We start from the raw sequence: 14582 nt of genomic DNA, 5'->3' as shown, positions 1-14582 counted from the left end.
TGTGAAATCAAATATGCGCAGAATTTTATGAAGAATACGATGATTGGATTTCCAGTGCCCTTTCATTAGGTAAATTTTGTAAAATTTTAATTATTTAATAATTGATATTCAATTACGCCCTCTAGCGCTGGACCTACAATTATGAAAATAATTTCCAGATTTTTCCCGAGGCAACTTTTGTTATAAATATTTTTTTCTCAAAGCTGTACTATAAACGGTTCTTGAAACATAGCCGAGAGCCATTCTTATTGGGACACCCGGTACATAATATAAATGTATAGCAGTCATTTGTAAAATTTAAGATTAAGTAATGTATTGTCGCCTTACACCACTATGTGGTAAAAAGGTTTTTTGAAAATATATAGTAGGTACATTTTGGTTGATAGTTGTGTTGGGTCCAGTTTTTATGTTAAGTTTTGCCAGTATTGAATTATTTATGCGATATACGGTCCACGGTATGAGCAAAATTCTACAGTAGACCCATATTTCAAATACCATTATACAAATGGTTTTTAAAATTGCTTTCAATTTCGATTTGCGCAATTCGAATCTGCTTTTTAATCGTCCAAGTCTCTGAAGCGTAGGTGGCGATAGAAAATCTTAGTTAAAGCTCAAATAAGGCGTAATTTTGTGTCTTTTGTAATGCCAGTGTTATACCATATTTTTGTGAGTGGCTGCCGAGGTAATATAATGGGTTAATATAACTAACATTAAAAGGTTAAAAAATACATACGTACCCTACAGGAAATATATTTATGGAATTCAATATAAAAGGTTTTTCAAGTTATCCTCGTCTTCAAATAAATAAAGACATGTCTTACGGCCTATATTCAAAATTTTTTAAGTAGTACACGTTTCTCATACATTCCATTCGGGATATGTTAAAATTACCTTTCAACAAAAAAACCTGAATTTAATACAAAAATAAATAATAAAATTCTTCTAAACATTTTCCCTAGCGTTGGTTTTATATTTACAGCAACGACAGAAGATATATCTGGTGAAGCTCTCCCTCTCTTGGACGTTCACCTGTTGTCAAATTAGGGTCTGGTCCTTTTCGTTAACGACTAATACCTCATCATTTTTGATTTCTTGTAGTTTGGTTATACATTTGTTCACAACATTGTTGTCTGTGGGGGACTCTTTACGTAGCGCCAGCTCACTTTTCACGGTACCCAACTTTGGACTGGCGCAGTTGCTTTGAACCTGAAAAATTTAAACAAAATCTGCATAAAATTAAAACTTAGGCACATTAAGTCTTGATATACATTTGCGTGTTTTCAAGCTGCGTGCACGCTGCCAGCAAGCTAGTGATGTTGATTATAGTTACTTTCGAGTATTCGTTACAAATCGTTACTTTTGTATAAAGTAATCATTTACAGTATTCGTTACTTTGATTACTATGATTACTTTTGTTACTTTTGTATTTGAGTAACGGCAATCATATCGGGAACCGTATTTCTCAGTAGGTAGATATTTTGTATAAAGTAATCATTTACAGTATTCGTTACTTTGATTACTATTATTACTTTTGTTACTTTTGTATTTGAGTACCGGTAATCATATCAAGAATCGTATTTCTCAGTAGGTAGGTATTTTGTATAAAGTAATCATTTACAGTATTCGTTACTTTGATTAATATGATTACTTTTGTTACTTTTGTATTTGAGTACCAGTAATCATATCGAGAATCGTATTTCTAAGTAGGTAGGTTTGTATAGATTTTCCGATATAACAACGACCTTTACCGATCTGTTTAAGGGATAAAAATGATTTTATTACTATGATTACTTCTGTTACTTTTGCATTTGAGTTCCGGTAATCATATCGGGAATCGTATTTCTCAGTAGGTAGGTATTTTGTATGGGTATTCTGATATAATAACGATCGTCACGAAGTATGAAGTAATCAGAGTAATCAAAGTAATCAAAGTAGATACAATAGTCGTTACTCGCTCTGTTACGATTGGTACGAAGTAATCAGAGTAATCAAAGTAATAAAAGTAGATACAATAGTCGTTACTAGCTCTGATACGATTGGTACGAAGTAACGAAGTAATCAGAGTAATGAAAGTAACGATTTGCCTCTCTGTATAGTAATCGTTACTTTCGGTATTCGTAAGTAACGAGTACTTTGTAACGAATAGTTACTTTTTCAACATCACTACAGCAAGCTATTTGCAATCGCTGGCGGTTTAGCAGTACATGAGATGAATTTATGCACTGCACACAGTGCACACTCGAGCTGAGCCGCGGCGTGCAAGCTGCTTGCAAGTTACTTGCTAACCGCGTCTACCTAGAACACGCCAATTTCTGCTGCGCCGCTTGAAAACAAGTCAGACGGTTTAAAAGTCTCTGCTGGGCAATCATTCAGTACACGTTGACCCCGCGATCGATTTCAATGGAATTACAGAACTGTTTATTTCTGGAATATGCGCAAACTGCGAGCAGCTTGTTCGCAGCGTACACGCAACTTAAAAACACGCAAATGTGTATCGAGCTTAACACTAGAAGCACCAGAGCGGTCATTTTGACTGCTTTCTATTTTTGACCCTCTGTATTACTTATTCCTAGTTGTTTTAGAAATTTGATAATTTAGGACTTTTCCTACGTCTATTTGAGGATTATATTTCCTGATTTACAGGTACTTAGTGTAATTACTTTTAGAGACGTGTTAATATATTCCTAGAAGCACCAGGGCGGTCATTTTGACTGCTTTCTATTTTTGACCCTACGTATTACTACTAACTCATAGTCATTGTAGAAACTTAATAATTTAGGACTTTGCTACATATATCTAAGAATTATATTTACAGGTAGGTACTTAGTGTACCTAATTACTTTTTGAATATGTTGATGTCTACCTAGAAAAAAATGCGGTCCTTATTACGGAGGAGAAGTTCCAGATCAGAGCGATTATCAACAGATAAATTTGCACTTGGGTCGGCAATATGGAACCTATTTACAGGAAATTGTATATTTTGATATACCTACAACTAACTAAATATATCTTTCGACGAATAGCTTTTTCCCACAAAGGCAAGATGTCACTTCACCCAGTAGGTACATGGCGTATAAACCCGATAAGTTTGGAATCAAATTCTGGCTTACATCTAATGCCTAGTCCAAATATTTATTGCACGGATTTCCTTAACTACGGAAAGATTTACCAGACAATCAACTTCTAGGGGAACATGTAATTAGACGTCTAATGGGCCCATTTATGAATAAAGGAACAAATGCCACGAGACATAAAAAGAATTACGGAAGAAGGCTACCAGCAGTACTGGAACAATAAACCGAGCAATAAAGGACATTTCCCCTTAAAAAAAAACGAAAAGATGGAATTGTACAAACCAAAAATTTTTATACACGAAGACTTAAGCTAACCAAGGAAATCAGGTGTACCAGAGAAAAATTAATAAAAAATTTCTTGCGCTGAGTTTTCTATACTCAAACAATATTGAAATAGGCATAGGTAAAAATAAGAAACCTGAACCCATTACCTACTACAACCACACAAAATACAGAGTAGACGTTGTAGATCAGATGGCCATAGAGTGTTTAACCAAATCAGCTTCAAGAAGATGGCCGTTGCAGACTTTTTTAATATCTTAGATATGGTAGGAATAAATGTTTGGATTCTATATAAGGAAGTTACTGGTTGTCAAATATCTAGGCAAACTTTCCTACTTCAGTTAGCATATTTCCTACTTCAGTTGCGTTAGCCGCGATCTTGATTTTAAACGAAAACCGTATTTGCTCAATATCTCCGCCATTCTCAACTTTTCGAAAAAAGTGTAGAAACCGAAATTGTTGAAAATACGATCTTCTTTAATTTCGTTCATTATAATTTTTTTCGTGCGGTCGATATTTTCCGAGTTATGGGGGAAAAATAGTGACAGTTATAGCATTATTGATGTATTGAAATATTACGTTTAATATTAGTTTTACAACAAATCTGAACTTACATAAAAATAAAGAGAACTAAATTTTGTAATTGCGTTTCCAACAATTTTAGTTACTACCGTTTTTGTCGAGAAGTTGAAAATGGCGGAGATATCAAGCAACAACGGTTCTCCTTTAAAATCAATATGGCGGCTAATGCAACCGCGGAATTCAGTCAAGATTTTAAATGTACACTACTATTGATCTCCCCTAAAAGATAGAATTAAAAAATTTGGGGCAGCTCGGAAACAAGATTCAATTCAGTAATTATGCTCCCCCCACCACTTTTTACTATTTTGCCACTTAACTCGGAAAATATCAATCGCATGAAAAAGATTGTTAAAAAGAAATTGTAGGAAATTATATTTGGAACAATTTTAGTGGCAAATGGCGTAGATATTGAACAAAAACAATTGCTACAAAATCAATCAGGTCTTACGCTCGCGCCATTACCGCATACGTACTACCTTAAATATTAACTTTGGCAAAAAAAATGAAAAAACAAAAATTATGTAGAATTTAATTCTCTCCATTTTTGTATAATAACATTTTTGTCGTAAAACTAATAATAAAGGAGATAATTCAATAATTATGCTCTAACTGTCACTATTTTCCGCCATAACTCAGAAAATATCGACGGCACGAAAAATTTGTAACAATAGAAATGATAGAAAATTGCATTTTCAACACTTTTGGTCGTTACTTTTGTCGAAAAGTTGAAAATGGTGGAGCTATTGATCAAAAACGGTTCTGGTTTAAAATCAAGATGGCGGCTAACGTAACGGCGTAATTCAGTCGAAATTTTAAATTTACACTACTATATATTCCCCCTAAGGATTAGAAAAATAAAATTTGAGGCAGCTCCTAATGCAAGGCTAGGCCTGTTATTCGTCTAGTCCGACTGGACTATTCACACTGGGACTGGAAGACGTGTTCAAAGACATTAACTGGGCAAATAAAGGAATAAATGTTAATAGAAGAAAGCAGTCATTTGAGATATGCTGACGACATTGTAATCGCTACAAGTTTTGAAGAATTACATACCATGATGAGGCAAATATTTCAAGCTTCGGAAAAAGAAGGTCTTAAAATGAACTTGGAAAAAACAAAAATAATGACGAATACACAAATCATCAGAAAAAAAATATTGAACGACATAAATTTAGAAACAGTATTTGAAAAACTGAGTTGGATCTTGAAAGCACTAAAATAGAATAATATTTGAAAACCAGGGTTTACGATCAGTGTATCCTCCCTATACTCACGTGTGGTTCACAAATGTGGACACTCACCAAGGCCAATATGGAGAAAATAGTAAAGGCACAAAGAGCGATCGAAAGATCAATGCTTGGGGTTGAGACTTATAGCCAAAAAAAAAACAAACAAATGGATTAGAAGAAAAACCAAAGTAAGGCCGATGTCACACTATGCGTTTTGACCGGATGCGGTGGAACCGCATCCGTATTGAAACTCAACCGGACTGACCTGTCACACTATGCGTTTAGTCTCTTGCAGTTTGTAAGCGCGTAACGATGTCTCGAAAAATTTTGAAAAATAAATTGTTAGCAATTTCTCTATTGGAAGCGGATGAAATCTTACGGAGGGAATTAGGGAGTTGATGGAAATCTTACAACCTCACATATCGAAATAAAATATGTACTAAATTTAGAAACTCCATAAGTGCAGAGGAAAGATTGACAGTAACACTCAGGTACGTAGAAATCAGTCGATACATCTTGTCTACTTAAGTTAGACACATATGGGAAACTTCTTTATTATTAATTTTACGAAAAAAAGTTGGAAAAAATTGAAAACTATTACATATTACGAAAAGTTGTTTGAAATTTCATGTCTTAGTGTGTGACCAGAGTAACTAATTTTTATTTCCTTCATAGTGTTGAATATTTCTTTCTCTTTTTTCATCTTTTTTAGTGTTTCCCTGTTTGTTACGTGTTGTGTCCATGATATTTTCCACATTTTTTGATAACACCACATCGTAACCTCTCAATATTCTAGTTCTAATTTCGACACACAGTTTTCCATTGCATAATATGCCCTGAATTAATTTTATTGAAAGCGCTTTTGGCTTCTGGTCATCTCAATGCATCGTTGTATTTCAAGGCTGCAGTGCCATTGTTCATTTAGCTCACATCCCAAATAATTGTATCTGTGTACTTTCTCCTATGGTTTTTTAATTAAATTAGATTGTTTCGTCTTCAATTTTGTTCTTACTGACAATCATGATTTTTTTGTGTTCAAAGCCATTCCATACCTCAGATAAGTATTAGCAATTCTTTCGGAATTTTCCCGGTATCTATAGTAAATTTCCGTGAATGATTCTACTAGTATGTCTATGTATGTAGTTCTCTGTTAATAATCTTTATTGGTAAATTTCTGTAGGTATTTTATTTCATAAAGGATTTTTCAAAACAAAAGGACTATAATCAAAATATGCAAATCAGGCTACCTTGAATACAGTGATTCATAAAAGGGTTGGAATTTTGGAATTCACTATCTTAGTAATAGCTGGGAATTATGAGGGACAATCTGATAAGACAATGGCCCCGGACGGTTATGTAAAGATTTAATACAATTTGTGATTTAGTTTTCATTGAAAGTTCAATACTTATTATACCTGTTTTCATAGAAAGTTTTCTGAGAATAGCTATTTTTGACCTCTCGGTATTATTAATACCAGCAGCGTTTTAAGATAACTGTTTTTCCTTTCATGAAAATATAATATTTTTCGTTGTAAATTAGTCTTAATTTATGTGTTTTTAACCCAATCTAATAAATAAATTGTCAAATTTCCCTCTGTTTATTGTCTCAGCCGTTAATGGATTAAGCCAACTTCTATCCACGCTTTGCATTCTTGTCACTATATTCTTTTGCACTTTTATCCTAAAGTGCTGGCTTCTCCTGAATGAAAGTAATAAATTTATCGGTGTCGAATATTTTCACTATATTATTATGACTGCTTTCATAAGAATGCTTGTGTTGTCGATGCATTTCGGTCTTCTGGTCTTCGAGTGTCGCCTCAGGTAGTTGCGGCGATGTCCGGTAGTTGCCGCGATGTCCGGTAGATGCGGCAACGACGCATAGTGTAACAAGCCTCATTTAAAGACGTGAGTTTTCATCATCCCATCGAACCGCAGCGTTTCCACCGCATGCGTTTCCAACGCAACCGGACCGATCTGTCACACTATGCGTTTTCACCGGATGCGGCGGAAACGCATCCAGTCAAAACGCATAATCTGACATCGGCCTAGAAGACGTAGGAGAACATGTTGCCAAATTGAAATGGAGCTTCGCAGGATACAATGCCCGACTGAAGGATAAAAGATGGAATCACCAAGTACAACAATGAAGACCATGGTTAGGAAAGACAAGCACAGAAAAGCCTCAAATGAGATGGGCTTAAGAAGATTGGAGGACACAACCCACATAACAATTTCATGTTCTTAGTAGATTCATAGAACATACTTCTCAGAAAAAGTATATACTGAGAATATGCGTAATTACCATTGCAAATGTGCATAGCAGATACTGAGTATATACTATATTAACATTTTATGTATATACTTAGAATGTACCCTACTTTTTAGAACATTCCAAGGAAGTGCTATAAGCCTCCTATTTATATACTTAGAACGTACTACCGCACATCTTTTTGGTTTATAACAAGAACAGACTTTTTATTAGAATTTTTCAAGGAAGTGCTATGAACCTTCTATTTATATACTTAGAACGTACTACCGCACATCCTTGTATGGGAAGAATATATTTTTAAGAACATTCTAAGAAAGTGTTTTCAAGTTATATTTTGCTCAGAAGTATGTTTTCAGCATCACATAATCTCATCTTATGTTCTACTGGTTCTAGGTTCTACCAAATACCTATTATATATACATATTCTAACTGCATATTTTGCGAATGTAGTTAGTACCTACATTCTACAATAATACAAAAAGTAAGTACATATTTATAAATTTTAGTTATTTATATAAATTATTATATAATATTTAGCTAAACTAAACTGTGTATAAGTAACTAAAATTTTTATATTTTTATGTACTTACCCAGATACCTACTATTTAAGTAATATTGAGTTACCAAAGTAGATTATATTTTGAAGCACCACAAACAAAATAAAGAGATTATGTATATTCTTTACTCCTAGTACTTTATCATTCGTCTTCATCCTTAACACTGCATAGATACAGATACAAATAATGCCTGTTTTCGTTTTCATATTTTACTTTTGTTTTCTATCCCTAATCCTTATTCAGGTAGGAAAAGACTGGCCATAGATTGGCCGTGTGACCGTGTGCACTTTGATCACCGAACAACAACGGGTCATCGGTGGTTGGTGTTACCAAACGGAGGGAAATTTCCCTTTTTGCGGGAATTTTCAACATAAAAGGTGATAAAAGGAAAAAGTTAACTCAAAAGGGAATTTTTGCTCCAGTCCAAATTGTAAAACATTACAAAAAATCAAAATATTTGAAAATAATTAAACATAATAATATTCTTCTCAGATGTTGTATACAGGAGGGAATTTTTTTTATAAAAGTGAGAATTTTTAAGGTAAGTTGACGGAAAAAGCTTACTCGACGGTTGGCAACACCAAAGCCTTTGGTTGTGAGTTTTGGCACGTTTTGGTGCTGGAATGGCCCATATTGAATTGAATGTACCTAAATTCAAATTCCAACGATGTAAAAATACTCATGATAAACTCGAAATGGTAAAGTCATTTCAATTATGAAAACGAATTTTTAATAATAAACGTTAATACAATTAATGTTTAAACTTTTTTACCATACAACAATTTTGAAATGAAATTCGTCGAATACTACCTACATACATAAATTTTATTAATTATTCTCAAAAACAACGGAGTTGATAATCTAGAAGGCTAATAATACTTCCTATACATACATATTATTTTTAAGATATTTTAAAGTGTCTACTTATAAGTACGTGTTTAGAATGTACTTATGAGTATGTGTTGAGTATGTGTTAAGAATATTCGATAAAGGTATATTCTAAGAATAAACTTTTACGAATATTCCGAGTTACTACGTATACGAATGTGCTCAGTATATTCGGTACGAGAATATTCTTTGAAGTATATGCAAAGAACATGAAATTTGGAATGTTTTTTAAGATACATGCTATGCTTGTACTACGCATATACTAAATAGAATATACTGCAACGAATGTTGGTAGTATATGCTTTGAAAATGATGCGAACATCATTGTTATGTGGGAACTGAAAGCACGTGGCGCAAAATAGAAAACACTGGACTGAATTGGGGGAGGACTATGTCCAAAGTTGGAATACTTAAGGCTAAAGAAGAAAAAGCAGGATATTAACTTTAATAAAGTATTGTTTAAACTTACCTGTGAAGTAGAAGGAAGAGACTGATTGTCCAAATCAAGTTCGTCAACTGCTGCGTCCGATGCCCAATTCTTCTCTTTTCCTACAAACAATTTCCACGTTTTCTTACTACGGCCTTTAATTTTTGGCAGCGTACTGGCTTTCTTTGCGTCATCCAGTTTGCAACATGCAATATCATCTTTTTTCTTGCCTAACAAAAAAGTCTCATAGAGTCTTTATCAATCTTGGTACATTTCAAACGGCAAGAGGAGTTTGTGAAACATGTAGTCGAATATTTATAATACATGGGACTGGAATTATTTTTTGATTAATTTCAGAAATAAGTATTTGATGTCTCATAAAAAAAAATGACCAATAATACATTTACTGCACACAACGTTGCAATAGAATAAATGTTAAAATATAATATAGGTTTGTTTGTAATATCTATATATCTAACTGATATTTATTTCCGAACTGTCTTTCTTTTTCGATTATAATGGGACGAAATTCCCATAGAATTGAAAGGGCGGAAGTCACTTTCAGTTTGTTTTGCAGTAGATCAAAATTAGTGCTTTTAATTTGTACACCATAATTTTAAATGCCTTTAAAATTATCAAATGATGTTGAAGCTTTATGATTTAAAGGAAGGTGGTAAAGCATGCTTTGTATTTTATTTTACAGTAACATAATCGGCGTTAAGTTGTTTTGTATTGAAATAATAAATAATTTAGGACTACAGCCTTTTTGTTCTGTGGTACTATATCAATAAAAAGCAGGACAGCCGCCCTTTTGGTATGATTTTATTAGGAAAAGAACGTTATAATCAGAACTTAACATTACAAAAATAACATAAAACTTAAATTAAAAAGCATTTTAGTCATCTTCAGAATATGAAGAATTGTTTTCGTTAACGACGACTTTATTTTTTGTTGCTTTTGAAGATTTATAGTAGGAATGGTAAATAGAAGGTACCCATTCTAGCAATTCCATTAGGTGGTTATATTTTGAACTATCAATTGGAATTTAATTTTCATTATTTATTTGGTCCAATGTCTTTGGTAGGAAACCATCGAGAGAACTTCTCATTTTCCTTTAAAAAATTTACGGATTTAAAATTTTCCTTGGAAAATGTTGTTTTATGAAACATAATGCCAGGGTGGTCTCTTTCGACTTTCAAGTGCGCAATTTTAAAGGATAGAAAGGGTTCATTGTCTGTGTTCCGTTTCCGATTCACAAACGGGTTTGTCGATTCTTTGCCCATTTTTTCAAAGTTAAAAAAGTCACTTGTTTTCATCTCATAAACAAAAAGTGGTTTTAACGAACTGCAGGTCCTTATAAACTGGGCCCATTCATGAGGTACAGAAATATTTATAGTAGACAGTATTTTCTTCTTCCTCTCAATTAGTGCATGTATTGTGTCTGCTTCGTTGCGTGTATGCCCCTTGAGTAAATATTTATGATGAATTATAACTACTGAGGTGTTATGGACAGCCCACATATACATACAAAATAAAAAAAATTCGGTTTTAGCCAGAGCAGTTGTCTGACCAAAATGTTACCTCTTCTGTTGTAGAAGGTAAATTTGTTAACCACATTATTACAGCGGAAGCTATCTCGCTGCCACCCCTTTTTGCAATAGACTCGTCCCACATGAAGTATGAACCTTCGGCAGTACTATCATTATAGAAGGTAAAATTAAATGTCCAGAACTAATTCCATTAGTTAACATAGGTGTAGGGAGGCATGTTTGCAAATCCATCATTGCTACAACTTCTTTTAAACTCTGCTTGCATCTTATCTTATCCTGTCTTTTGAACTTGTATCTGTTATCTGCGTCATTCAAATGATCTGTTTTTTTCTTTAAAATATCTTTAACATTAGAATCTGCCTCTTTTCGCTTATTTTCAAAACTGTCACAGGTGTCACACGTTTCAATGTAAGGGGGCTTGAAATGAAGATTGAACTCGGTAGAAAAAATTACCTTGTACTTACTTTGCTTTTGCGACAAGTTCTTTTGCATACTCCTTCTCATTAATCCACTCTAAATATAATTTGTGCATTATTGTTACGTTTAGTTCTGGATTTAAATATTCTCTTCCAGACCTATTGCGAGAGTAATGACTTTCTATTTTTGGAAAATTATTTATGTGTTCCATAACCAACTGTTTTGCCTCTTGTGGAATTTGGTGGTTAGGTACATGGTGACTGATTACCAACCCAGCCCCATCATTAATTTTCTTCTTTATTGAATTTCTGACTATTTTCTCAGAGATGGCAAGCGTAGTTAAAAAAAGACTTGAACATCCTTAATCTCGATAAAGAAAAAGTTACTTTTATCTATGAACCATGCAAATCATTAGTAGTCCAGGGCGCATCTGTTTTGAGATGGACGTTGAGAGGTGACTCATATTTGTTTGCAGAAATTGCTTGAAAATAAATCAAATAATAATATTTGAGTTATCCTCCCTCCCAAAAAGGTCCGGAACATTGTTTAAATAATCAAAATGTCAAAAATTGAAGGAAAAATTCGATTTTTTTCTTCGTTTTTTGATTATAACTTTAAAAGTATTCATTTCCGAGAAAAGTTGTACTAACATAAAAGTTGCGTAATTAAATTTCCTACAATATAGAATTGGTTAAAAATTTAAAAAATGGTCATCCTAGTTGCAAAATAGCAATAATTGCGAAAAATCTATACAAAAACAAGTATTCGCATTTTACGTTTTTCAAACATTTATGCTACACTTACGACCTTCATATTTCACCCAAAAAATCTTTATGATACGTTAAAACAATACAGTAAATTTCATTAACATCGGTGTAATAGATTTTGCAAAATAAATTTTGCAATCCAGCTTTCGCAAAAAAAAATTCATTTTTTCAAAATGTTACAGGACTGAAAATGAAGCAGATAGCAAGTTGAATTTTTTTTTGCTTATAGAAGTGTACTATACCTTTCATTTGCAATTTTCAAAATTAAAATCGATTAATTAACGCGGCGTCAGAAAATTTTTGAAATAAACAATAATTTTTGGTGCTACGCGCAGGACAGCGGTGTTCGATTCACACAAGTTGATTTCCACCAAAATTTCTTCCAAACTTTATCTAATATATTATTATCTTACTCTATATTTTGTTGTATTTTAACATTTTAATTCCACAAAAATCAAACTAATTTTATTATTGTTTGTGAAATATTGTTTAAACAACTGCATATGTTTAAAAATAATAAACTTTTATTATTTAAGTTAAAATATATGAACAAAGAAAGTTTTTGCTAATAAAAGTGTTATTTCAAAGGATAGAGTACGTGTTTTTATTTTGCAATAAACAAATTTATTTATTTATATCGAAATGTAATAAAAATTAAAATGTATCAATCATTATCAAAGGTCATTGGAATGCCCAATCAGAGCAAACTATCCGCTGTCCTGCGCGTAGCACTAATAATTAAAGTTTATTTTTAAAAAAATTCCTGACGCCGTGGTGTTAATCGATTTTAATTTGGCAAAATTGCAAATAAAAGGTACAGTACACTTCTATGCGCAAAAAAATTTTCAACTTGCTATCTGCTTTATTTTCAGTCCTGTAACATTTTGAAAAAATGAATTTTTTTTACGAAAGCTGGATTGCAAAATTTATTTTGCAAAATTTATGAAACCCGTCTTAATAAAATTTACAGTATTGTTTTACTGTATCATAAAGTTTTTTAGGGTGAACCATGAAGGTCCTAAATGTAGCATAAATGGTTGAAAAACGTAAAATGCGAATACTTGTTTTTGTATGTTTTTTTCACAATAATTGCTATTTTCCAACAAGGGTGACTATTTTTTAAATTTTTAACTAATTTTGTATTGTAGGAAATTCAATTATGCAACTTTTATGTCAGTACAGCTTTTCTCGGAAATGAATACTTTTAAAGTTATAGTCAAAAAACCAAGAAAAAAATCGAATTTTTCCTTAATTTTTTGACATTTTGATTATTTAAACAATGTTCCGGACCTTTTTGAGAGGGAGGATAACTCAAATAATATTATTAGATTTATTTTCAAGCAATTTCTGCAAAAAAATTTGAGTCACCTCTCAACGTCCAAATGTACTAATATTTTTACAGATGCGCCCTGGTCTATAGCTTATAACCTCAATTTTTACACAGCTGACAGGCGGTTGTCCATAGAGATTGGACTACCGTGTTTTTAACAATCAGTGTGCCATGCAAAAAAGACCGGTGTACCACATAGGGCTTTTTGCAACAAATTTCACAGTGGACATCCGACTTGCAATTTTAGTAATATTGCCTGTACAACGACCTATTAACCACCATTCGAAAGATAACACCTTTAAGTGTATTATTGGCTGCATATCTCCATTTACTGTAAAAATGGACTACCGCCCTTTCAATTCTAACGTACAGAATTAGAGCCGCTTCTTTGATTTTTCTCTTTTTAATATCTGATTCTTTCAGGACTATACTTGAAGCTCTCCACTGAACTCTATGTTAATTATCCCATGCGTGTTGACATATTTGAGATATATCAAATTCTCTATTTTTAATATTAGACTGATGTTCACTTATTCTAACGTTTAATGGTCTTGATGTTTCACCTAAATAAAATTGTTCGCATTCGCAAGGTATTTTATAGTACATGAAGGAATGAAGGAAGACATGAAAAAGAGAAAAATCAAAGAAGTAGTGATAATCCTATTAAATGAAGAAAATTGTGTAGCAAACCCATCTGCAGAATGCATCAGGCCTTGGTTGTTAATACTTAGATCCGCATCAAGCACATTGAAATAATGCAGAAACACAGAGGATACTCAGAATTTGATATACCATAGGCCATAGGGCATAAGACATCAACCTTGTTGCCTAAAAATAAACAAGAAAAAAACTAAAATGATTTTCTCAAAAACACAACATAAAGAGAAAAGGTTAATGATAGAGCAAACCCAAATAAATAGAAAAAGTAAAGACATAGGTACAAATATCTGGGAACCTGTGTTGATGACAAAAATGACCAAAACAAAGAAATTAAGGTCCGAATTGAAACTGCAAGACAAGCATTTATAAAAATGAAGACACTGCTTACAAACAAAGACCTTCCGTTGCCTCTCAGATTAAGGGGCTCTAAGATGCTACATATTTTCTATATTACTATACGGAATGAAAGCTTGGACATTGAAGAGAAAGCACATAAGGAAAATGGAAGCGTTCGAAATGTGGTGTTACAAAAGAATATTGAAAATTCAGT

The 14582-nt window shown here is 32.8% G+C and overlaps 1 protein-coding gene across 3 annotated transcripts in view; it reads right to left on the bottom strand.

Annotated features, from left to right (window-relative positions):
* Positions 1–635: 635 nt before the first annotated feature.
* The window catches only part of LOC126889574 (high affinity cGMP-specific 3',5'-cyclic phosphodiesterase 9A), a 1727652-nt gene continuing 1713705 nt past the window's right edge, over positions 636–14582 (bottom strand). For 2 of the 3 annotated variants that reach the window (XM_050657957.1, XM_050657958.1), the window contains 2 exons: positions 9351–9538; positions 636–1206 (listed from right to left, as the gene is read on the bottom strand). In XM_050657957.1, the coding sequence (XP_050513914.1) occupies positions 1036–1206; positions 9351–9538 (359 nt within the window). In that variant the 3' untranslated portion in view covers positions 636–1035. The remainder of the gene's footprint in view (positions 1207–9350; positions 9539–14582) is intronic. The other variant, XM_050657959.1, reaches the window with a different exon arrangement.

This window comes from Diabrotica virgifera, chromosome 8 (genome assembly GCF_917563875.1).
Source record: "Diabrotica virgifera virgifera chromosome 8, PGI_DIABVI_V3a".
Classification (NCBI taxonomy): Eukaryota; Metazoa; Arthropoda; class Insecta; order Coleoptera; family Chrysomelidae; genus Diabrotica; species Diabrotica virgifera.
This window is presented reverse-complemented; position numbering and strand designations above follow the sequence as displayed.